At 38.9% G+C, this 24,441-nt stretch overlaps 1 protein-coding gene across 1 annotated transcript in view; it reads left to right on the top strand.

The window, feature by feature from the left end:
- Nucleotides 1-24,441, top strand: part of DCDC1 (doublecortin domain containing 1) — a 494,261-nt gene that overhangs the window by 169,024 nt on the left and 300,796 nt on the right. Inside the window, 4 exon segments of the mRNA XM_036765123.1 lie at nt 3,004-3,112; nt 3,115-3,143; nt 4,914-4,968; nt 11,648-12,154. Of these exon segments, the coding sequence (XP_036621018.1) occupies nt 3,004-3,112; nt 3,115-3,143; nt 4,914-4,968; nt 11,648-12,154 (700 nt within the window).

The raw sequence follows: 24,441 nt of genomic DNA, 5'->3' as shown, positions 1-24,441 counted from the left end.
TCTTGACAGGCCAAGGAGAGAAGAATCCAGGACATATGTGTGTGTGTGTGTGTGTGTGTGTGTGTGTGTGTGTGTGTGTATTTACTGTTATGTCCCAGGTTATATCAATAATTTTGGCCCACCACCTAGGCTGTATAAAATTTCCCAAGTAGCTACTATGATCTTTACTTTTTTTCTTTTTGAAGATATTTTACCTTTTGATAGATAATGTTTGATTATGGCAATCATATCAAGGATGAAAAAAATTCCCATAGAAACAATAGGAATTATACACATTGTTAAGTCACACTGAAATTCCCCATCATTGTATGTATGTGCTAGTAAAACTGGGCGAATTCCCTTTAATTAGGAATACAGTGATCTTCACTATTAAGGTTTTTCCTTAGTCACTACCAAGTTGTTGTTTTTTTTAACCTGCTTGTGATAATTTCTTTGTAAAATAAATGCTTCCCTAAATAATTGAACTGAAATGATTAAGTTTCTTCATATGGGGGAGGGGACTTTATCTTGTTAAGTCTTGGTAATTAAGGAATTCATTAAATAACATGGATTAAGGTGATCACAATTTTCTGTAGTCTTAGTCTAACTCAAGCCAGCATTCTAAAGAAGAAAGGCTCTAGATATCTTTGTCCCCTTCAATTGGTATTACTTAGTTATCATCTTTGATAATTACACTAAATGGAACTAGTTTATTTTAGTACCTGAACTAAACTGTTGTTGTTGTGCTTGTCAGTTTTTTCAGTCATGTCTGACTCTTTGTGACCCCATTTGGAGTTTCCTTGGCAAAGATCCTGGAATGGTTTGCCATTTCCTTCTCCAGCTCATTTTACAGATGAGAAACTGAGGCAAATAGGGTTAAGTGACTTGCCCAGGGTCACATAGCTAGTAAGTCTCTGAGACCAAATTTGAATTTATGAAAATGAGTTTTCCTGATTGTTTCCTGATTCCCACACTCTATCTACTGTGCAACCTAGCTGCCCTGAACTAAACTATACGTAAAAAATAGCTGAACTAAAAATATCAGTGGTCAAATACTCAAATGAATCTGTGATCTCATAGATTCGGGAGTTACTTCCAGGGATGTAGTTGGCTATACATACATACCTGCCCACTCTGTGCAAGTATTGTCTATGTCCTCCCAAAGTTCAACACAGGACCTATACCCAATTTGCTGGAGATCTTGCTGCCACATAGCAAAAATATCAGTAACCTGAGGAAATTGGAATGTAATATAATCTATTGAAATATACTTGGCTACATGGTAAAGGTATAAATATTTTCTCTATCCACATGTAGGTTTATTTTGTGAAAATACTACTCTTCCACTATCAGGCTTTAAAGTTTTTATGTCTTGTTTCCTTAAATTAAGGTGATCATTGAAGTCAAAATTACTTTGGTTTTGAAAATGATTGGTATTACTGGATTCCAAATATTAGAAAACTAGTAAATTCAGTGGAGTCAGTAAGATGATGTAGAAATCAAATGTTAGTCTTTATGATGCAATACTGAAAATATATTTATTACATATTTTTATACTTAAAAATTTAAAGATAAGCTTATGCTAGCTATTCATTTTTTTCTTATGTGTCCATAAGGAATGTTTCCATTGTAACTTTAAATTTAGAGCCAGACTTATACCCTATATGAGATATATCTATAGGTATATGTATATTGACATATGTGGATATATGACATATATCTGTTATATGGAATATAACATTTTAGTGAAATTAAATAATTTTCTGCCAACATGATTTTCTTAGAAATTTGACAATTTCTATAATATAAAAGCCTCTAAGTACTGGAATTGTATATTACTATTATTTGACCTCATTCTCTCTACCTATGACTCCTAGTCTCTTAGAGTGTCTTGCTTAAGTAAACCTTACTGACCGTAAAGATTTTTACAGTCAGTGACACTGGTTATCAGATCCTGTGATCTTTGATCAGACGACTACTCTGCTTTCTTTTCTTCTAGAACCAATGTTTGGTTCATTTGCCTCCAATGGGAGTAACTGAGGCCATACAAGGAAAAAGCCTTCAGTACAGGAGCCAGGAAAGAAAAGTCGGCTTCTCTGTGGGAATGACAAAGAAACAAAAAAATGAGAGACACCAAAAAAAGTGACAAGGGAGAGAAGAAAGGTAGAATGTGATGGAAGGAAGGTGGGCGGTGGAGAATGATGGATAGAGAGAGTGACAATGGAGGGGGAAGATGGAGTGGCCTAAAGATGGAACTTCAAAGATGCCTTTGGACACATGGAAGATTTTCCTCTGACATATACACCCTAGAATAAAAGTGCTATGGTATTTTGTAGACTCTGAATGTAAGAAGCAAATACTGATTCTGGCATCACTTAAATGCCTTTAGATTATTTCCATTTGATAAATTAATTATAGCATGTTCACAACTTGAACTATATCAAATAAACAGTATAGAGACTCCTACCTCCCTCCCGTCCCTGAATCTTAATTACGACCAATATGGAAACATTTTCTCTCTCAGGATGGAAAGCCACATTTGTTTTCACAGTCTTGTAAATGTCATCTGAATCTTCCTACAACTGATCCCTAGGGGTTGGGCAGGACCATGGACATCTCCTACTGTACAACTTGAGCAAGCTGGGGGAGAACACCAGCAAGAACCCAGCTCTGGATGGAGACAGGAGAAGCATAACCTTTAGAAAGAGAACCCTTCCAGTAGGTTGAAGCTAAACTCCTCGCTCAGTACAACTGTCACATCTGCTTTCAGTCTCCGTGCCAAAGGGTCAGAGCTCAATCATAATCCTGTTGCACCCCCTGCTGGTTAAAAGCCTGTGCTCGTTTTGTTACTTTACACTGAGATAAACATTGCAGTCATTTCACACTTCTTTTAACATTCTATATGGATTTAATTATCATTTGTTTGGACTTCAATTGTTAGACAGTATAGACAGTTTATTACAGATGTTCTCATGCTCCCTTTTTTTTTTGGCATTTCCACTTACTTCTCCTCTTTCCCCAAAGGCTTCAGGGGTTCCACTGCTATCCACTCAATCTTTCTTCTACTCACTTCTTTGATGAGAGAGGACAAGAAATTAAAAACCCACTCTCACCAAAGAATGAACAAAAAAAATCGCTGGGATTTCTTATGGTAAAGACTACAGGTAGGAGGGCTGAGTGTGTTTGTTATCTGTCTGACTGTCAGCAGTCTTTCCATCATCATTGCTAACACAAAGAGATGCCAGCTAACCTCCAAGTAATACCCCTTTTATTTTTATTTTAAATTCCAATAAAATTTCAGGGGTCTCGTTTGAGGCAGTATTGTTTGTGGAATATGACATCTCTCTCTCTGACTTTCTGTCTTAATGCCTTGTCATCGTTCTTGATGTCTGCCTGTCAGCACAGCAAGAGGGATTTTTTCATGTCTGAATAGTCACCTTAATGATAGCAGATGGAAACACCACAGGGGGTCCAAGCCCATCACACTGTCATTGTCGCACACTGCCCTGACCTGCTTCCACTCCTCTATTTTTTTGTCCCTTTTTAAAGGAGAAATGGATGGTAATTGAAAAGGATCTTAAGCAAGATTTATGAAGCTATAGACAACATGATTCCCCACTATCTCTCTATGTTTTCACAAATAAAGTCTTAACCTTTTAAGCACCAATGACAGGACAGCTCAAGATAAATGGGTAAAAAGCTTGTAAACCTCATCCTACCAAAGTTACCCCCCCCCCAAAAAAAAAGATGGTCTTGCATTAGCTCATAATAATTACTGGCTCCAGCTGAGGATTGTGTAAGTTTTTAGATTGGTAAATTCCTGAATAAAAATTATCAAAGTCCCAGAGCTGAGACAGCAGCAATACTGAACAGTTGCTTGTGACCCAGCATGTTGTGATCATGGGGAATAGACTGAGTTTTCTGCATATTTTGACAGGACACATCTAGATGAACTCTGGAACTAGTCGTTAGGAAACTTAAACACACTTTTCTATTTTTAAATTTTTCTTTTAGTTCATATTTGTCTTTGTAGAACAGAGCAGAAGATAGTTTCTATGTGTGGCACTGATATACATATAAGAATAGAGCATACTAACTTTAGCAGAGGGAGTGTATATCAATTTCAGAAGTGAACTTTTGCAAATCTCCTGGTCTTTCTATCTTTTAACCTGTGGGGCCAATGAAAAATCTCCAAAATAGTATCATATATGCAGAAGGGCACAGGCACCTTTGGAAAACAAAATGAGTGGGGAAAGTTTTGCCTAGGCATATTCCAAGATGATATTCAAAGCCTCCATGTACCTCCAAATAAGGGTGTTCGATTGGGCTTGGTTCTGTGTAGTTTCCAGAATTAAAGGTATTCTAGATCCTTAAGGAATTGTAACCAGGCAACCTTCAGAAAATAATTTAACCACATTGTGACTAGATTTGTTTTTACATTGATGAAGCAGTAATGAGTTCCAAAGTGAAAGGAATCCTTGAATAATTTACTGAGCACTTTCTGTAGTCAATTAGAAAGAGATTATTCCACATAAAAAGGGAATAATTTAATAAAATCAATGTCATTATTGTTCCTTCTTAATATCATGTCAAAGTGAAAGGGAGGTTTGAATTAAAGTGATCTTCTTGATGACGTTTGCCATAATACTGTATCTTAATAAGATCAAACACTTGTTCTTAGCTAATTGGATCACTTTGGTGGAATAACTAGGAAGATACCAAGTAGCTGGCATTTTCCAGAACTGACTGGGTTAAGGAACTAGAGTGTTGTAGCTAATAGCTACATGTTGCTTTATTGTTTTATTTATTTTTCCTACTGATAGGTTTCTAGTTTTGTAATAATGAATGCTGATCCATGAGCAATTTATAATATTTCACCCTGGTAAACACTTGGAAGTATTAAATGTGCTTATTTAGCTTTGTCCTACTTGCAGTTTTCTTCTAAAAATGTATGAGGAAACATGTGAATTACTACATAATTTTGTGCTGGTAAGGAACAGTGTTCTAATGAGCTTACTCATTATCTTTTAGCTATTGATTGTACTATATGGGGATCACATGTTGATGTGAGGTCTATAGTGGTCAGATTTCTTAGTTCCATCGGATGATGATCTGATTTCTCACTTTCTCTCTCTCTCCCTCCCTCACTCTCTCTCTCTCTCTCTCTCTCTCTCTCTCTCTCTCTCTCTCTCTCTCTCTCTCTCTCCCCCCTCTCTCTCCATATGTATGTATGCACATATATCTGTATATGCTTATATAGAGATTTTCTTAATCTAATTTTAAAACGTTAATCTCCACATTTAATTTTTTATCTCCTACCGTTTGACAAAATGACTTATAGAAGATTCATTGACCATTCTCTGAGATAAGACAAAAATGACTTGCTTCTTTCAATTTGATTTTTCTCCTTAGCATTTCATCAAGTTCTAGAATCCCAGAAAGGAAGGTCCTCTCTCTTTCAGCTCACGAACATGTTACCATTAGCAAATGGTAGCTGCCAAATCAGGCTAGAATTTTAGTGGACAATAAAGCTGTTGTCTGTCTCCACATTTTAGTGTGTTTTTCGTTACTAGTCCCAACATATACATAGAAACAGTACAAACAAAGACAGATGTGAAATGTGAAAAAGTATTTAAAGGATGCCATATAGTTCTTAGCTGAATATTTGGGTTCTTGGTAGATTACAATTCAGATTATTAAATTAAAATTTCAGAAGCTACTGTTCATTCTCATTTGTCTCTGGAGTCATGCAGACATTAATATTGTTTATTTTAATTGTTTGAGAGAATAGTCATGTATACTTTTTATCTCTAATTTGTTCTTTGAGACAAGTGACATTGATTTTTGGTCATAATATTAATGTCTCCCCCTTCTCGTCTCTGTCTGTCTGTCTCTCTATCTTGGTTTCTGTCTCCCTTCTCCCTCCCTCTCTCCCTCTCCCATTTCTCCCTCCCTCCCTCTCTTTTCCTCTTTCTCTCTGTCTCTCTCTTTCTTTCCTCTCTCTCTATATGTATATGTGTCAATATGTATAAATATACGCTACTTATACATATATAATAAAGCCAAATAGCAAACTAACATATACGGAATAATGACAGAATAACCAAGTAGTTACAAACAAACTTGTGAGGAGGAAAGCACTCTAGTAATTGTGGGTGTCAGGAAAGTCTTCATGGAAACATTGCTGCTTGAGCTGAGTCTTAAAAGAAGAAAAGGACTCTATGAGGTGGAGGTGAGGAGGGAGTATCATGGTATCAGGACTGTTGCTGTGGTTGTCCTTCATTTTTGAAGAGGACCATGATGTCAGGAAAATGATGACATGACTTGCAGCTGACTTGGATTTGAGTGAGGGAGAGCTGTGCAAGGTCACCAGCCTCACTTTCTCCTCCAGAGCCATCTGGGTCCGGTGGCCAGATATTCATCAGGATGATTGGAGATGGTCCAGGATTCAATGGGAGACCCTGGCCATTCTAGGCTAAGACGTTTTCTGGTTTTCACTTTGAGTGAGGTAATGCCCATTCAGTGAATAGGCTTCTTTTGAAGTGAGTCAAGGGATGGCCCCTTTAATTAGAAAAAAGAAAAAAAATCAAACTGGGAGAGGAAAACCCTCAGGCGTTTTCAAAAGAGAAACAGTTACCATTGACATTCACTCTGAGCCAGGAGGGCCCAAAATATAGCCCTTAAGTGGAGCTTGGGCAGGGGCCTATTGTGGTCCAATCTATGAACCTCACAGTGAAATGAGTAAGAAAAGAGGAAGAAAGAAAGAAAGAAAGGAAGAAAGTGTTTTAACAACCCAGCTAGCAGCTTCTATGGGGGCATAAAATGCACCCAGGACGCTGCTGGGACGCTGGAAAAGCACAGGTTCTTTTTATCTGCTTAAACAAGGAAAGCACGATGAAGGGGTTGACCAGCTTACTTTAATCCAGCATTCAGTTAGCATACAGACAGCAATCATTTAGTTCAGGGGAAAATGCCAGCATTCAGTTAGCATTCAGTTAGTTCAGGGGAGCATACAGACAAGCATCAAGAGACAGACCAAATACAGATTCATTGACTTACTTCAGGGGAAAAAACCAGCACCCTGAGGTTCAAAACATTCATATAGTTCGGGGGAAAAACAAACCAGCACCCCGAACCTCAAAACCAAAATACAAACAAATTACAAATATCAACAGACAGACCCAATACAATTCATAGTTACCAACATCTGGGCTTGGCCCGAGAGCAAGGGCTGGCCCAGAGTCACGCTCGCTTGCCGCTGCTTCCCACACCAACTGGAAGAGGAAAAGAGAGAGCTTCAAGCTGTCCTCCCCCCTCTTATAGAGTTTTTGACATCATCAAGCACTGCCTGAATGACCAGGGCCGATTGGTTCTTGAGTTGGCCCCTCCCCCTAGCGTAGACGTTAACACCTCCCCTCAGCCAGCCCCATGACTTATCACACAGGAAGTTTTCTGCTTCCTGGCATGCTCTCTGGGCTTCCTGCCCCGGAAGAGCAAGCCACAGCGTCCAGAGGCTCAATGAGGTAAGCTGAGTCATTCAAAGAAAACAAAGGCCATTCTGGTTACACTGGGTGGATTACATTTGAATCGTAAACCAATATTTAGGAATGTCACCGAATGATATGTTTTGCTTTATTGTGAATGATATGTTTTAGTTTCCTTCCTAATTGGATCATAATGTGTGTGCTCTAGGATACATAATCTAGTCAGACATGTATCCTAGAGCACAAGGGGTGGAGTGTAACCGGAAGGGGGAGGGATTTTATGCCCCCACCGAAGCTGCTAGCTGGGTTGTTAAAACAGAAAGAAAGAAAGAAAGAAAGAAAGAAAGAAAGGAAGAAAGAAAGGAAGGAAGGAAGGAAGGAAGGAAGGAAGGAAGGAAGGAAGGAAGAAAGAAAAGAAAGAAAGAAAGAAAGAAAGAAAGAAAGAAAGAAAGAAAGAAAGAAAGAAGGGAGGGAGGAAGGAAGGAAGGAGAGAGAGAGAGGGAGAGAGAGAGAGAGAGAGAGAGAGAGAGAGAGAGAGAGAGAGAGAGAGAGAGAGAGAGAGAGAGAATGGGATCAGGAAGAACCAGTTCAAAGACTTAGGGATGGAAGGTGAAGTACCAGGCAGAGAAGGCCAGTTTGGTTGGAGTATAGAGTATGAGAAAGGAAGTAATATGCAGTGAGTCTGGAAAGATAGACTAGCTCCAGGTTGACTTTAAAAGCCAAATAGAGGTTATGATATTTTATATTATAGGCAATAAGGGAGCCATTAAAATTTATTGAATAAGGGAGTGACATGGCCAGATTTACACTTAAGGAAAGTCATTTTGGCAGCTGAGTGGAGGATGAATTGAAGTGGTGAGAAACTTGAGGTAGGGAGGTTGATTAGGAGTCTGTTGCAATAATTCTGGCAAGAGGTGGTGAGGTTCTGAAGGAAGGCAAGAATCATGTAAGTAAAGAGAAAAGACGCTGTATGTAAGAGGGATGTATGTAGTGTAGAGGGAGGGAGGGAGAAATGGCAGAATTTCACAACTGATTAGATATGTGAGAGATGAAGAGTGAGGAGATGAAGAAAATGTCAAAAGATATGAGTTGGGAGGATTGAAAAGATAGCAGCACCTTGGACAGAAATAAGGAAGTTTAGAAGTCCATCCCTGTGTATGGTTAGGGAGGTATGAAGAAATGGGTCATAAACTCAACAGATTCATTTAAAAATTGTTTTTGGAGGGGGAAGGCAGAGCAATTGGGGTTAAGGGACTTGCAGAAGGTCACACAGCTAGTAAGTGTGTCAAGTGTCTAAGGCTGGATTTGAACTCATGTCCTCCTGACTCCAGGGCCAGTGCTCTACTCACTGCACCTCCAAGTTGACCAGATTAATTTATTTTTAAAAATGGACTTTGTGATACAATGAGCTACTAATGAAAAAAGGCTTTTATCTTTGGCATTTGTGAACTTTCAAGAATTGTACAAGTATGCTATAGAAATAACAAAATCCTCTATATTTTCTGATATTATAAGGGGTAGGACAAAATCCCAGGTCTGGGAAGATAACAGATTTGTGTACAATTTCATCACAATTGCTGACAGACACACATTTATTCTATGGAATTATTAAATTCTAAACTAGTGCTTGTATCTGTATAGCTCTTTCATCTCTATGCTTATTCTTAAAAACCTCATTGAGATCATTGGATGGAGAGTCAGGAAATGTATGTCATCATCACGGCTTTGGCCCACACTAGCAATGGGCTTGTGGGTCAGTCCCCGCTTCACCTCCGTTTCCTTATTTCTCGAACTGGGGTAGGGAGTGTTGGATGAAATGATCTCTAAAATCCCTGTTAGCTCTAACATTCTAAGATTCAGACATTTCAGAAGGGTAGCTATGGTTTTCATTAATTTACAGGTAGGGGTGAAATGGAGGACCTGTCCTAGAACTGGAAGAGATGTTATGATATTACTGAACTTCGATCCTATTTGGATCTATTATTGGTCTGCACATTAGGAGCACAGGTCCACCAAAGACCAAAAATGACACTCCCATCTGACTGAACAACAAAGTTAGCTATGGGACCACTGCTGAGTTAGAATAGAAGAATTACTTCCTGACCCTAGTATATATAGTTTGCCTACATATTAGGTTCCAGGATGGTTCAGTATTGTTTCTTTACTTCTCTTATAATCACCTCTTATTTTGATTATTTGTTCTTAGCTAGTCTGTTCCCATTTTAGACCTATAGAGTTTGTTTTTAGACCCTTTAATATTAAATGGTTTGTAAACAATTTAACATTTGATATTGATTTCAACATTTTTCATAATTTTTAAAAAAACACTTTGAATTATCTTCTTACTTTCCAATATAGAAGAACTTTGACTAAATTGGACAATATAAAATATATATATATATATAGATATAGATATTGTATAGATAGATATAGATATCTAGATATCTTTAAGATTTACAATGTGCTTTACATATGTCATCTCATTTGATCCTCACAAAAACCCCACAACAACAAAGGCCAAGTATCTTCATTCCCATTTTACAGATGAGAAAACTGAGGCTGAGATAGATTATGAGTACTGACCAGGGTCATAGCTAGTAAGTGTCTGAAGCAGGATTTGAACTCTGGTTCACATCTCAGAATTACCCTGTAGGGTAGGCAGTATTACCTATGCTTTTGCCAAAGAGGAAGCAGGAAAAAAACGACTCACCTCAATGGCACAACAACTAATAACTTGCAATATCTTGCCATAAATGATGGAAATTTTCTAAAAAAAATGAACATAAGAAATAATGACAAGCTATTCAGTCTGGGTGTGGAGGGGATTTGTTCTCCACCACAACAGTGGATCTTAGTGGACCCCAGCTTGACAGCTCTCATAAGTGGAAGTTGAGGAGAAATAGTCAAGAATGGTTTTCCTGTTATCTCTGTCTTCCATTATCATCTAAGACCCAGATCACCAGTATGGTGTAATGGACAGAGGACTGCCCTTGGAGTCACCAAGACCTTGGTTTGAATCTAACCTTTCATTCTTGTTCTGTGAGTTACTTGGCATATCCCTTAACCTCTCTCAGCCTCAGTTTTTTCATCTCTAAAATGGAATTTTACAAATCTGTGATGTTTGAAAGAGGCAATGAATATGAAGTGTTACATAATCATCAGCTCCTAATATTTCCAGTGTGATTGAGTCTTGGAAAAACCTGACAGATGTCATCCAACCTCCTCTCCCTCATCACCACAGAAAATTTATTTAAAAGTTCACATGAAGAATTCACTCCAATAAGGAAAATTTTTTTTCTTAAGTGGAAATATGGATAGAATTTAAAATATCTCTCCATAGAAAAATGATTAATTTTCATAGCTGGACAACAGATTATTCATAATTATAATAATTTTTATTGTATAGATTATCATTTGAGTACCTGGAGTCAGAATGAGGAAAAGAATTGAACAAGCCACCCAAACCATCTTGTCCACTGGTCTGAGCCCTCTTTCTTTCCTAGATAATGGTAGGGAAACACTGTCCCAAATTTTGCTCCAAGCTTTCCACTCTCAGTTGTAGAATTTGTTCCACTGATCACATCAACATTTATAATTAAGCTCTCTACAGGCACTCTGAGAAGTATTGTGATATGGTGGTTAGAAGTCTAGACTGGGAGACAGAAAGTGTGGGTTCAAATTGAGACTAGGCTGCTTCTTAGCTTCACGAGTATGAGGAAGTGACAACCTCTTTAAACCTACCCTCATCTGCAAAACAACGAGAATGTTAAACTACCTATGTCATGTTGCAGTTAGGTAACACAGTGGATACAGTGCCGAGCCTGTAGTCAGGAAGACTCATTTTCCTGAGTTCAGATCTGGCCCAGACATTTACTAGTTGTGTGACCCTGGGCAAATCACTTAACCCTGTTTGCCTTAGTTCTTCATCTGTAAAATGAGCTGGAGAAGGAAATGGAAACCCACTCCAGGATCTTTGCCAAGTAAACCCCAAATTGGGTCATGAAGAATTGGACATGATTGAAATGACTGAACAACAACCTATATCATAGAGTTGGTCAAGTCAAATCAAGTCAACAAGCATTTATTTTTTTTGTCTTTTTTAAAAATTTATTTAATATATTTAGTTTTCAGCATTGATTTTCACAAAAGTTTGAATTACAAATTTTTGGTGGCTGTATTCTCAGATGTCGTCACCAGAAACCAGAACAAGCCCATCACAGATGCAGAAGACTGTCTCTGATACACTTATTGATGCAAAAGAGATTGTGGCTAGGATCAAGGCCAAAACTTCAAGTGAACCTATCAGCCAAGAGAGAATGAATGGACCACAGGTATCGCAAGAGGAACTATATTTGTCTAAAGAGATCATACTCGATGAAGTTCGACCATCGAAAGAAACCAATTTATTAATGAATGCCAATAGTGGTGACTCAAACAGGGAAGATAACATAAGCCTCAATAGTCCTACCATGAGATCTGTGTCTGATGAAGAGAAAATCTTGTCTGAAATCAAAGAGGAGAAACAAACACTAGAAGAATTAAAAGAGACTATGGACAAATACCTCCCAATCTCACTGCATATGGCTAATAACCAAGAATCTTCAGAGGAAGATGGAGACTATTTTAGAGAAAACTCTTCAAGAGACAAAGGCTATTTCACATCAATAGGTTCTCTGCCAAGCAACCTCCAGGCATATAAGCATGCGTCGGAAAACATCTGAGGTACCAAGAACACCATCAGAAAACTCTTCTACCATCTCTATGAAGCAATTGAATTGACTTATCAAAGCAAGCAAGGTTCTGAGGACGGGCAGAATTGCCATAAGCCCCCATCTAACCTGTGGATCAAGTGGAGCCAGTCCGAAGATGTGGCTGGTGATACACAGTTCCTTGAAGCCCTGACTCTGCACATGTCCTGCAGAATTACTCTGAGTTTACAGTCGGCCTTCATGGACCTCATGCCTCAGGTCCAAGGTCTCCCAAGCAGTATACAAGACAATCTCCAACAGGCTAGCTGTGACATGCAGGAGCTTCATACCACCTTTTCCACAAGTGGTAGTTTTCAAGATCTAAACATGCATCATCTGATACATAGCCAGTTCAAGCTGACCCAAGCCCAGGGAAGCATAGAAAAATTGTTCTGTTTCTTAGAAGGTAATATTCCTTCTGGTTGGATTGAATTACAATTTTTTTCCCCATTTCTACCCTCCTCCCACTCCAAGATGGCATATATTCTGGTTGCCCTGTTCCCCAGTCAGCCCTCCCATCTGTCACCCCACTCCTCTCCCATCCCCCTTTCCCTTCTTCTCTTGTAGGGCAAGATAAATTTCTATGCCCCATTGCCTGTGTATCTTATTTCCTAGTTGCATGCAAAAACTTTTTTTTTTGTTGTTGTTTTTGAACATCTGTTTTTAAAACTTTGAGTTCCAAATTCTCTCCCCTCTTCCCTCCCTACCCACCCTCCCTAAGAAGGCAAGCAATTCAACATAGGCCACATGCGTATCATTATGTAAAACCCTTCCACAATACTCATGCTGTGAAAGATTAACTGTGTTTTGCTCCTTCCTAACCTATCTCCCTTTATTGAATTTTCTCCCTTGACCCTGTCCCTTTTTGAAAGTGTTTGTTTTTGATTACCTCCTCCCCCCATCTGCCCTCCCTTCTATCATCCCCCTTTTTTATCTTCTTCCTCCTTCTTTCCTGTGGGGTAAGATACCCAATTGAGTGTGTATGGTATTCCCTCCTCAGGTCAAATCCAATGAGAGCAAGATTTACTCATTTCCCCTCACCTGCCCCCTCTTCCCTTCCTACAGAACCACTTTTTCTTGCCACTTTTATGTGAGATAATTTACCCCATTCTATCTCTCCCTTTCTCCCTCTCTCAATATATTCCTCTCTTATCCCTTAAATTGATTTTATTATTTTAGATATCATCCTTTCATATTCAACTCACCCTGTGTCCTGTGTGTGTGTGTGTGTATATGTATACCTACACATATACATACATAGACACACACATGTATATATATATGTATAGACACATATATATCCATATTCCTTTCAGCTACTATGATATTGAGGTCTCATGAATCATACACATCATCTTTGTCTTTCTTGTTTACCTTTTCATGCTTCTCTTGATTGTTGTGTTTGAAAGTCAAATTTTCTATTCAGCTCTGGTCTTTTCACTGAGAAGGTTTGAAAGTCTTCTATTTTATTGAAAATCCATATTTTTGCCTTGGAGCATGATACTCAGTTTTGCTGGGTGGGTGATTCTTGGTTTTAGTCCTAGCTCCATTGACCTCCAGAATATCATATTCCAAGCCCTTTGGTCCCTTAATGTGGAAGCTGCCAGATCCTGTGTTACCCTGATTGTTTTTCCACAATATTCAAATTGTTTCTTTCTGGCTGCTTGCAGTATTTTCTCCTTGACCTGGGAGCTCTGGAATTTGGCGACAATGTTCCTAGGAGTTTTCTTTTTGGGATCTATTTGAGGAGGCGATCTGTGGATTCTTTCAATATCTATTTTACCCTCTGGCTCTACAATATCAGGGCAATTCTCCTTGATAATTTCTTGAAAGATGATATCTAGGCTCTTTTTTTGATCATGGCTTTCAGGTAGTCCAATAATTTTTAAATTATCTCTCCTGGATCTATTTTCTAGGTCAGTGGTTTTTCCAATGAGATGTTTGACATTGTCTTCCATTTTTTCATTCCTTTGGTTCTGTTTTATAATATCTTGATTTCTCATCAAGTTACTAGCTTCCACTTGCTCCAATCTCATTTTTAAGGTAGTATTTTCTTCAGTGGTCTTTTGGACCTCCTTTTCCATTTGGCTAATTCTGCCTTTCAAGGCATTCTTCTCCTCATTGGCTTTTTGGAGCTCTTTTGCCATTTGAGTTAGTCTATTTTTTAAAGTGTTGTTTTCTTCAATATTTTCTTCAGTATTTTTTTGGGTCTCCTTTAGCAAGTCATTGACTTGTTTTTCATGGTTTTCTTGCATCATTCTCATTTCTCGTCCCAATTTTTCCTCTACTTCTCTAACTTGCTTTTCCAAATCCTTTTTGAGCTCTTCCATGACCTGAGACCAGTTCATGTTTTTCTTGGAGGCTTTTGGTGTAGGCTCTTGCACTTTGTTGACTTCTTCAGGCCATATGTTTTGGTCTTCTTTGTCTCCAAAGAAAGATTCCCAAGTCTGAGACTGAATCTGGATGCGTTTTCGCTGCCTGGCCATGTTCCCAGCCAACTTACTTGACCCTTGAGTTTTTCAGCAGGGTATGACTGCTTGTAGAGCAAAGAGGACTTTGTTCCAAGCTTGAGGGGATGTGCCGTTGATTTCAGAGCTATTTCTATATAGCCAACTCTGCCACCCCAGCACTCCTCCTTCCTCAAGAACCACCAACCCAGACCTGATGCAAATCTTCAGCAGGCTCTGCACTCCTGCTCTGATCTGCCACTTAATTCCTCCCACCACATGGGCCTGGGGCCAGAAGTAACTGCAGCTGTAGTTCTGTAGCTGCACCTCCCCTGCTGCCCCTGGGGCAGTGGCTGAACCATGAACTCTGTCCCCTGCAGCTTTTCCCACTAACCTTCTCTGTTGTCTTTGGTGTTTGTGGGTTGAGAAGTCTGGTAACTGCCACAGCTCACTGATTCAGGGTGCTAGGGCCTGTTCTGCCTGACTCCTGGTCTGGTTGGTCCTGCTGCCTCCCACGCTGAGCTCCACTTCCCTCCACTCTGTGCATGATAGACCTCATCCAGCGACCATCCAGGCTGTCCTGGGCTGGATCCCTGCTTCCCTCTGCTATTTTGTGGGTTCTGCAGTTCTAGAATTTGTTCAGAGCCATTTTTATAGGTTTTTGGAGGGACGTGGTAGGGAGCTCATGCAAGTCCCTGCTTTCCAGTCACCATCTTGGCTCCACCCCCTCAACAAGCATTTATTAAAGGCCAACTGTATGTCAAGTACCGTACTAAGTGATGGTGATGCCATGAAAAGCAAAAATAATCCTTGCCTTCAAGAAGCTCACAATCAGTGTGATAACAATATGCAAACAACTTACTTACAAACAAAATATATACAGGGTAAATTGGAGATATTCGCAGAGGGAAGGCACTATGTCTTTGTAAACCTTAAAATACTGTTCAACATCATGGATTGGTCCTGTAAGAGAGCTTTCAGCTTCCAGTTCCGCCTTTAACATTTGGTTATTTTTTTTTGTCAAGGAAGGTGTGACTCTAGCTGACACAATTGCAATAATGGAAATGAATGAGTCACAATTTCTGTACTTTCTTTTAGGAAAGAAAAGACTCAGGAATGAAAGAAAAATACATTGCACAGTAATTATTGCTTGCCTTTATATTTTGCATTCTTACCTCTTTTACATTCTTTTCTTTAAAGTATGACAGTGATAAAGTAGTTGTTATTTTCTAATGGCTGCATTTTGTAGTGTTTGTATAATATTGCTTTCATTCTGGTACACTGATTCTGCTGCCAAATAATTCGATTTCTATTAATAGTACAGAGTTGAAAAGATAGTATGTGGATTGGTTATAAAATGAAGTCCATTGGCCATGGGTAAAGGGATTAGAAAACCTACTAGGGTTTTAGCAATGCTTTGGTCACTAAAAGATGAACCCTAGTTGTAAAGATCTGTGATATTCAGAGGATCATAGATCTAAGGCTGGAACGGATCTCACATTTATTCTGAGCCTTTTCATTCTTTAGATAAGGAAACTGAAGCCAGAGAAGTCTAGTGATTTGTCTAAGGTCACACAGCTATTAAGAGTCAGGAGCAAAATCTGAACCCAGGTCTCCTGGCTCTTGAGCCAATGTGCCACATTGCCTCCATAACAAAGTCTGGGTACGTACTTTATAAAAAGGAATTTGTAAAATTAATTTGGCTCAAAAAGTTGGGATGCCTTTCTTGTTCTTTTGTTTTCCATTTTGCTGGTCATCACTGCCCATCTTTTGGGGGCAGATTATCTCTAATGCCCCACTACATATGTAAGGGTAGGCATTAATTGAACAAACCAATTAAATCAAGCCTGTCCTCCTTAATGTTATCCCAAACACCTTAACCAGGCTAAGATCACATCCCAATCAATCAGTAGTAGGCTTAAGTGGGGAAAAAAATCTTCCATCAGCCGAGATGATGTACAGACTATGTTCAGATTGGCTTGTGTAAAACCAGGGAGCAAATTCAGAACTGGAAAGTTTCAAGCAAGTGGAGAAGGTGGAATTCTAGATAAATCCTGGAGAGGAAATCCATTGGGAGGGGTGAGGGAAATGTGGAACCTTGGTCCATTGCCTCCATTTCAGTCTCCTTCCTCCCCACTCCCCCATTAGATGGTCAGAAGGACTTCTCTTCCTTCTCACATTCCCATTGCAGTCCTAGCAGCTTCCTAGATCAGCTGAAGGCAGTCTGAGCATAATGAGACTCATCACACAGCTCTCAGCCTTTCAAAAGTAGCTCTAGGGTCCTGAACAAGCCTACTTTACTCATCTAACTTGTTAGTGCAAGTGGGCTTTGGTTTGGTCACCTCAGATCATTACTACATGGATTTTTTTTCGCATTTATGCTCATTTTCATTTTTTCTTGCTTGCTTATCTTATGTCTTGTATTACATTTTTATTTCATAAAAGGCAGAAAAACTCTTCATATAAATGCCTATATGATGACTAAAGTTCATTTTTTTAAATGTAAGCCTAATAGTTGTCCCCCCAAAACCCATAATTCAACAACAGTTCACTAAGCATTTATAAACAAGCACAACGTGCTAGGCTTGCAAAGATGATCCCTCGTCCTCAATGAGTTTATAGTCTAGCAGAGGAAATAAGACAAGGATATTCCTAGGTGATACTTAGCTTGTTGGCCCTAAGTCCTTGGAATCAAGGGAATATTAAAATCATAGAACCTCAGAGCTAAAAGGACCTTTGGGATCACCTAGTAGGCCAAGCTTCCTCATTATTATGCTGACAAAGAAATGGACTTTCTATTTTCTTAGCTTGCTGCCATTCAATGTAATTCAACTAAGTGAACATTTATAAAAAACCTGCTGTGTTCAAAGGCATAGTCCTCGATACTGGGAATGCAAATACAAAAACTCCTAGTTCTTGTCCTGTGTTTCAGAAAGTAGTAATGTGATTCATCATCCTGCTTAGTTGAATGATAGTGTAGCTCAGGGATGAGGAACCTGTGACCTCAAGGCCACATGTGGCCCTCTAGGTCCTCAAATGCAACACTTTGACTGAATCCAAACTTCACAGAACAAATCTGTTCTGCCCCATTTGTCTGTAAGCTCCTCGAGAGTTGCAAGTGTTGTATATTCCCCAGCACTTAGCATAGTGAGTCCTTAATAAATGCTTGTTAATTGTCGATTGATTGTAGAATGGGAGATCTCTAGATCATTAGTGTGACCTCACGCCCAATGCAGGGAACCCCCTCTTTCTGCCAACTGCGAAAATGTTATCAAACTGAATTACTATACAAGTATGAGCATCCATTTTTCCTAACTAAAGGTGAATGATCAGAGATGAACTCATTTCATATGTGACATTATTTTATTATAGTTGATGGGAGCTGATTAACAAGTGAAATGTCATGAGGGTGGGCTGATCTTAAACTTTCTAATTCTAAGTATATACATGGGAAGGGTGAGGTGGAGTTGAATGAAAGTCCCATCTAACTATAATAGTGAGAATAAAGCAAACAAAGAGAAGTTAGGTTGGTTAGTAAAGAGAAGCTTTGAAAGGAAAACTGTTCTTAGCCATGAGGTCTTCTAAAATCTATTCAAGAAAATATCTCCAATTACATGTAGGAAGGTGAAGTGCATTGGGAATAGTAATTTGATAACCTGAAAAGGAGCACCTTTAAAGATAAATTCAGGGCAGGGGTGACAGGCTTTTCTAGGATGCTTTATTTCAGGATCTTCCTGCTCATTGAGGTAAAGAAGACACTAAGAGGATTACGGGGGAGAAAAAGGCAAAAGCCTTAGATGCATACGTGCTAAAATTGCCTTGAGATAGAGATATTATTGCCCAACCCCTGACTGTTATTTTTAATCTCTTATTGACAAGTAAAACCTTTCCTACCGAGAGGAATTTGGGACATGTAATCCACACTCTTCAATCTCAGGGTTTGAGATAACCCTGACAATTACAACCTGTTGCTCTTTTATCCATTTAGAACAAGATTTGGAATCTATCACAAATGAACAATTTGGCAAACACAGCTCTCAGTAAAAATCTATTGTCACTTAATTGGCACCATTTTTAAAAATTGCTGAACCATCTATAAGTGCAACACAACAGCAGACTATAGACCTTTGACAATTCTGTTATGAGCCAATTTTAAAGTTTAGCTATTGTAAATGACAGCTGAATGAGTTATTTTGTCCATGATGCATTGGGCTGCGTAAAGAAAGACATCTACAGAACTGTACACATTGATTATCTCTGTCTGTCTATCTATCTGTCAATCAGTCATCTATATATCATTGATTGATTGCAGTGTCCCCATACCTAGAATTCAATCTCCTCTTATTTCTCTTCCCAGAATCCCTAGGTCACTTCAAGTCTCAGCTCAAGTGCTACCAGAGGCCTTTCCTGATACCTTTAGCTGCTAGAGACCCCTGAAACACTTGAAATTACTTTAGATTTGGTTTGTCCATATTTTTTTTTTGCTTTTTGGCAGGGCAATCGGGGTTAAGTGACTTGCCCAGGGTCACACAGCTAGTAGTTTGTCCATATTTTTGAAACCTCACACTCACTCTCAACTCTTTCCCTCTCCCTCATCCCACACATCCAATCAATTTTCAATCCTCCTCCATAATATCTCTTGTATCCCTCTCTTTCCCTCCATTCATGGGTCCATCTTCTTAGTTTAGGTCCTTATCACCTCTCTCTCTCCTGGAGAGTTGTGATAGTTTTCTATTTGGTCTCCCTGCCTCAAGTCTCTTTCTTTAAGTAGTTCCGCCACTCAGCCATCAAAATGATATTCCTAAAGTGTAGATTTGTATTTATGTTAAATAAATACTGTCATAAATAGTGATCATCACCATCATCATCATCATCATCATCATCATCATCATAACCAAGCATTTATGTATACCTACTATGTGCCAACTTAGGTGCTAGGGATACAAAGAAAGACAAAAGCATATTCCCTGCCATTAAGCAGCTCACAGTTGAATGGGGAATAACTAGGTCCATACAAGATTCCTACAATGTAAATGAAACATCATTTCAGAAAGAAGGCACCAGCAGTAAGGTGGGGAGCAGGCAACCAGAAATAACCTTTTGCTGGTGAGGAGGTTTGAGCAGAATCTTAAAGTCCTTCAAAGCCTATCTCTGACCTCCCTAGCTAGTCTTGTTATACATTGTCCCCTTTCACTCACCCTTTGTTCCAGCCAAGCTGTCCTTCATATTTTTCACACGAAATAATCCATCTCCCATCTTTGCTGTTTTGCAGATTATATATATGTGTGTATTTGCATATATCTGCACACAAATATATATGTGCACATATATATATATATATATATATATATATTTGTATGTATATTTAGGTATACATGCTGCACATGATGAATTAATTGGTTATCTTCCTTGACAAAATGTAATTTCTTTGAAGGGAGGGACTGTTTCATTTTTGTCTCTGTATTTCTAGTGCCTGACATATAATTGGTGTTTATTAAATGTTGGTGGATTTGTGGCCAAATTTTGTATTTACTTACATGTATATAGATATTGTATTTCTCTCATGGAATATAAAATTCTTGAGGACAGAGACTCATTTTGTTTTTGTCTTCGTATTCCGAAGCCTAGCACAGTGCCTGGCACATAGAAGTAGGTGCTTATTAAGGGCTCACTGAGCTTAATGGAATTCTCTCCAACTCATTTTCTTAAGTGTATTTACTACAACAAATATTAAAATCAATTTCAAAAGTGAAAACATTAAAAATCATATGTTAAATTCAGTCTGTACAACCGTTATGCTATTATCTTTAGAAGTAAAGGTTTTGGTTATAGAACTCCTGTGTAGATCATTTAAAATTATGTTATAACTTAGTTCTATTCATCAGACCTCTAGGTAAGAACTAACATTGCTTCTCTTATTATCCACTTAACTTTTTATAAGTAGACTGCCCCAGTTTCATAAGTAGTTTGGAAAAAAGGATTAGTTGAAGAGTTTTCACTTAGCCCACAAAATGTAGACATGCCCCTTGTGCACTGATGACACTTTATACATCAATCCAGGTCACCCAAGCTTCATTTTAATGATTATTTTAAAGGGGGTTGTTTTCTTCTGTATTTCACAGAACTGATGACATTCCTTTCTTGGGAGGACTTTAAAAGGGGTTTCTAACACACACACAAATGTTTAGTACTTATTTGGATATGAATATGAATGAAAGGAATTCCCTCCCATACATCCATACTGATAGGGATAGTTTTTGAAAACGTATTTTGGCATAGGATGTCACAGATTATGAATATAAGGTTTTTATCACATGTTTTAGGACTTCATCCAATTCACAAGTCTCCATCTTCATAGCCCCCTTCCACAGGCTATTGCTCTGGAGCTAAGCTATGAAATCAAAAGAAGGTGAAGTAACAGAAGAGAAAGTTAATCACCATCGTCACTCCTTAGAGGTGATGATGCCCCATGCTCTGTGGGTTTAAAAAAAAACATCAAATGAAGCTGGACTGGCTGGCCCATGTCGCCTCTGCTTTATCTAGATCACTTGGGTACTGTCCAGCAAAATATCTCTTCGAGAACAGCGTGGTGCCAGGATTGGGTGCCAACCCAGGAGAAACACAAAAGACCCCTTCTCTCCGCACCAATAAGCCAACTGTTAAAAGATTAAAACATGTTGTGGAGATAACAAGAATTTAGAAGCTGGCAGCAGGTGTTGTACAAAGAAGCATTTGGCAGCATGGCACTTCTGCCTGTCTGATTCCAGTCAAAACAATCTTCTGCCCAGTTGTGAGGAAGGTCTGGAGCTGAATAGCAACTTCGAGGGAAGAGGTTGAGTTAGGGTGCTACTTTAAATGCTGAGTCCTGCAGAGAAGAGATTAATGGAATATAGTTTATCATTGTTCAGAACCTGTGGGGATTCATTTCAAGATCTAGCTGCCGCTGGCTTTTGCTATGGAACAGAAACTCCAACAGCTGTACCACAAATGCTTCTGTGGGCTGCTGTTATAGCCCACACTAATATGTGAAAGGTCTGCATGTCGAACATCATAGACAAAAGTGGTCAATGTTTTTAAATATAATTTGATTTTAACTTTTTTCTTTAAAATCAATTATTCCTCATTTTATAGTTGGTGTTAGGATGGATATAAAATGGAAATTACTAATCTCATAGGACATTTTTAATGATTCCTGAAGTCATATAGTTGGGTGGGCTTAAAGTATAAGTCACTAGGTTCCACTAATTCAGTTTACATGAATGATGTTACTTTAGAAGGGGGAAAGTAACAAACATTTATTAGTTGCCTACTATGTGCCAGGCACTGTGCTAAGCATTTTTATAAATATGATCTCATAGAAGATGAGTATGTCAGCATTTATTAGGAACAGTTTGTTCTGAAAGCAATATTCGAATTCTGAAATGCTCTCTCTCTGTCTCTGTCTCTCTGTCTCTGTCTCTGTCTCTCTGTCTCTCTCTCTCTCTGTCTCTCTCTCTCTGTATCTCTCTCTCCCTCCCTCTCTCTCTCCTTTCTCTCTCTCTGTCTCTCTCTCTCTACATTCTCTCTCTCTCTCTCTCTCTGTCTCAGTCTCTCTCTCTCTGTATCTCTCTCTCCCTCCCTACCCCATTAATGGCCATGTGATATGGTACATCTGACTTTGGGGCCAGAAAGACATGAGTTCAAATCCTGCCTCTGATATATATGGTCTATGTGACCCTTAGCAAGTCATATCTTAGTGCTCTAGGTAATTCCGTTTTTTATTTTTATCTTTTAAAATTTTATTTATTTTATTCTGAACTTAAGAAATAAACATTTCTATAACATAGTAGAATAGAAAAAAGATGATTGTATGTGAAACTGCAAATCTATTATGTGCAACTTAAATATGTAATAAAGTTATCATGTAATTGTTTTTTAAAATTCTATCTCAATGCTTTAGGTAATTCTATAAGATTGGATACATTGAAGAGGTAGATGGAGCTTCATTATTTAGGGCTTTGTCACATAGGTCCAGTACCTACCCACAGCCTATCTAAAAGTGATTGTTAGAAATTTTATTTTGTTTTTTAAACATAGGTGGATCGGTTCTTCTATTGCAAGATATTTTTAGTCCATGAAATTTTATGATTACTAAATGAAATAAAAAAAAACTGTCTCTCCTCCCCATCTCTTTCTGTTCCCACTGCCCTCATATGGGTTCAAGTCCTCATCACCTCAAATCTAGACTGGGGCTGTATTAATTGTATCCAATTCTGCTCCATCTACCATTTCAATCTCTCCCACCTTATCCATCTTCTTAAAGTACCACTGGCTAGGTCATTTAAACTTTCCATACTCTAGGCAACTGCCTAAAACTGTACATGGTAGAGAAGCTGCCAACCTTTAATGACAAAGGGAATTTCTTAATCTTTTCTTAACCCCTTATAATTTGGCTTCTAGCCTTACTATTCCACTGATAGAGTTGTCCCCAGAGTTACTAAGGATCTCTTAGTTGCCAAGTCCAAAGGCCTTTTCTCCATCCTCATTCTTTTTGACCTATCTGAAGCCTTTGACCCTGTTGATTACTCTGTCCTCCTTGATAGTCTGTTCTCTCTAGGACATCACTCTCTCCTGCTTTTTCGCCTACTTATCTGACCACTTCTCTGTCTCCTTTGCTGGATCCTCTTCCGGATCATACTCTCTAACCTTAGGTGTCTCTTAGGGCTCAGCCCTGCGTCCTCTGCTCTTTCCCTCTATACTACTTCACTTTGTGGTCTCATCAGCTCCCTTGGAATTAATTATCAGCTCTGCTGATGATTCTGAAATCTATCTTTCCCCAATCTCTCTATTGACTTCCATTCTCATTTCTCCAACTGCCTTTTAGACATTTCAAGCTGGATGTTCAGGAGATGTCTTAAACTCGTTATGTCCAAAACAGAACTCATTATCTTCCCCCCTCCCCACCAACTCCCCACTCCCACACCTTCACATACACCTTCTCTGTTGCCATCCAGGACAAAACATTTTTTCCCGTCCCTCTGGCCTACAACCCATGTGTCATCATTGACTCCTCACTATCTCTCACCACTGCTCCCCTCCACCATCCAATTTGTTCCCAAGGTCAGTTAATTTCACCTTTGCAACATCTTTCAAATGCACCCCCTTCTCTCTACTGACACAGCCACCAGTGGTAAAAGCCCTCATCATCTCACACCTGGTTTATTACAATAGTCTGCTGGGGGATCTGCCTTCCTCAAGTCTCTCCTCACTCTAATCCATCCTTCATTCAGCCGCTGAAGTGATTTTTCCTAAAGTACAGGTCTGGTCACATCACACTCAACTCATTAAACTCTATTGGCTTCCCATTGCCTCCAGTATCAAATAGAAAATCCTTTGGCATTCAAAGCTCTTTATAACCTGGCCCCCTCCTACTTTTCCAGTCATCTTGCACTGTACTCCCTGATACATACTCTTCTATCCAGTGACACTGGCCTCCTGGATATTCTACAAATAAGAAATTCCATCTCCCAACTCCAGGGATTTTCTCTGGCTGTCCCCCATGCCTGGAATGCTCTCCCACCTCCATTCTACCTATTGGCTTCCCTGACTTCAAGTCTCAATTAAAAGCCCATCTTCTTAAAGAAGACTTTCCCAACCCCTCTTAATTCTAATATCTTCCCTCTTTTAATTAGTTTCCATTTGTCCTGTACATAAATTGATGGTACATATTTATTTATTTGTTGTCTCCATCATTAGATTGTAACCTCCTTGAGGGCAGAGACTGTCTTTTGCCTCTTTTTGTAT

Source organism: Trichosurus vulpecula, chromosome 6, assembly GCF_011100635.1.
Source record: "Trichosurus vulpecula isolate mTriVul1 chromosome 6, mTriVul1.pri, whole genome shotgun sequence".
NCBI classification, from domain to species: Eukaryota; Metazoa; Chordata; class Mammalia; order Diprotodontia; family Phalangeridae; genus Trichosurus; species Trichosurus vulpecula.
This window is presented reverse-complemented; position numbering and strand designations above follow the sequence as displayed.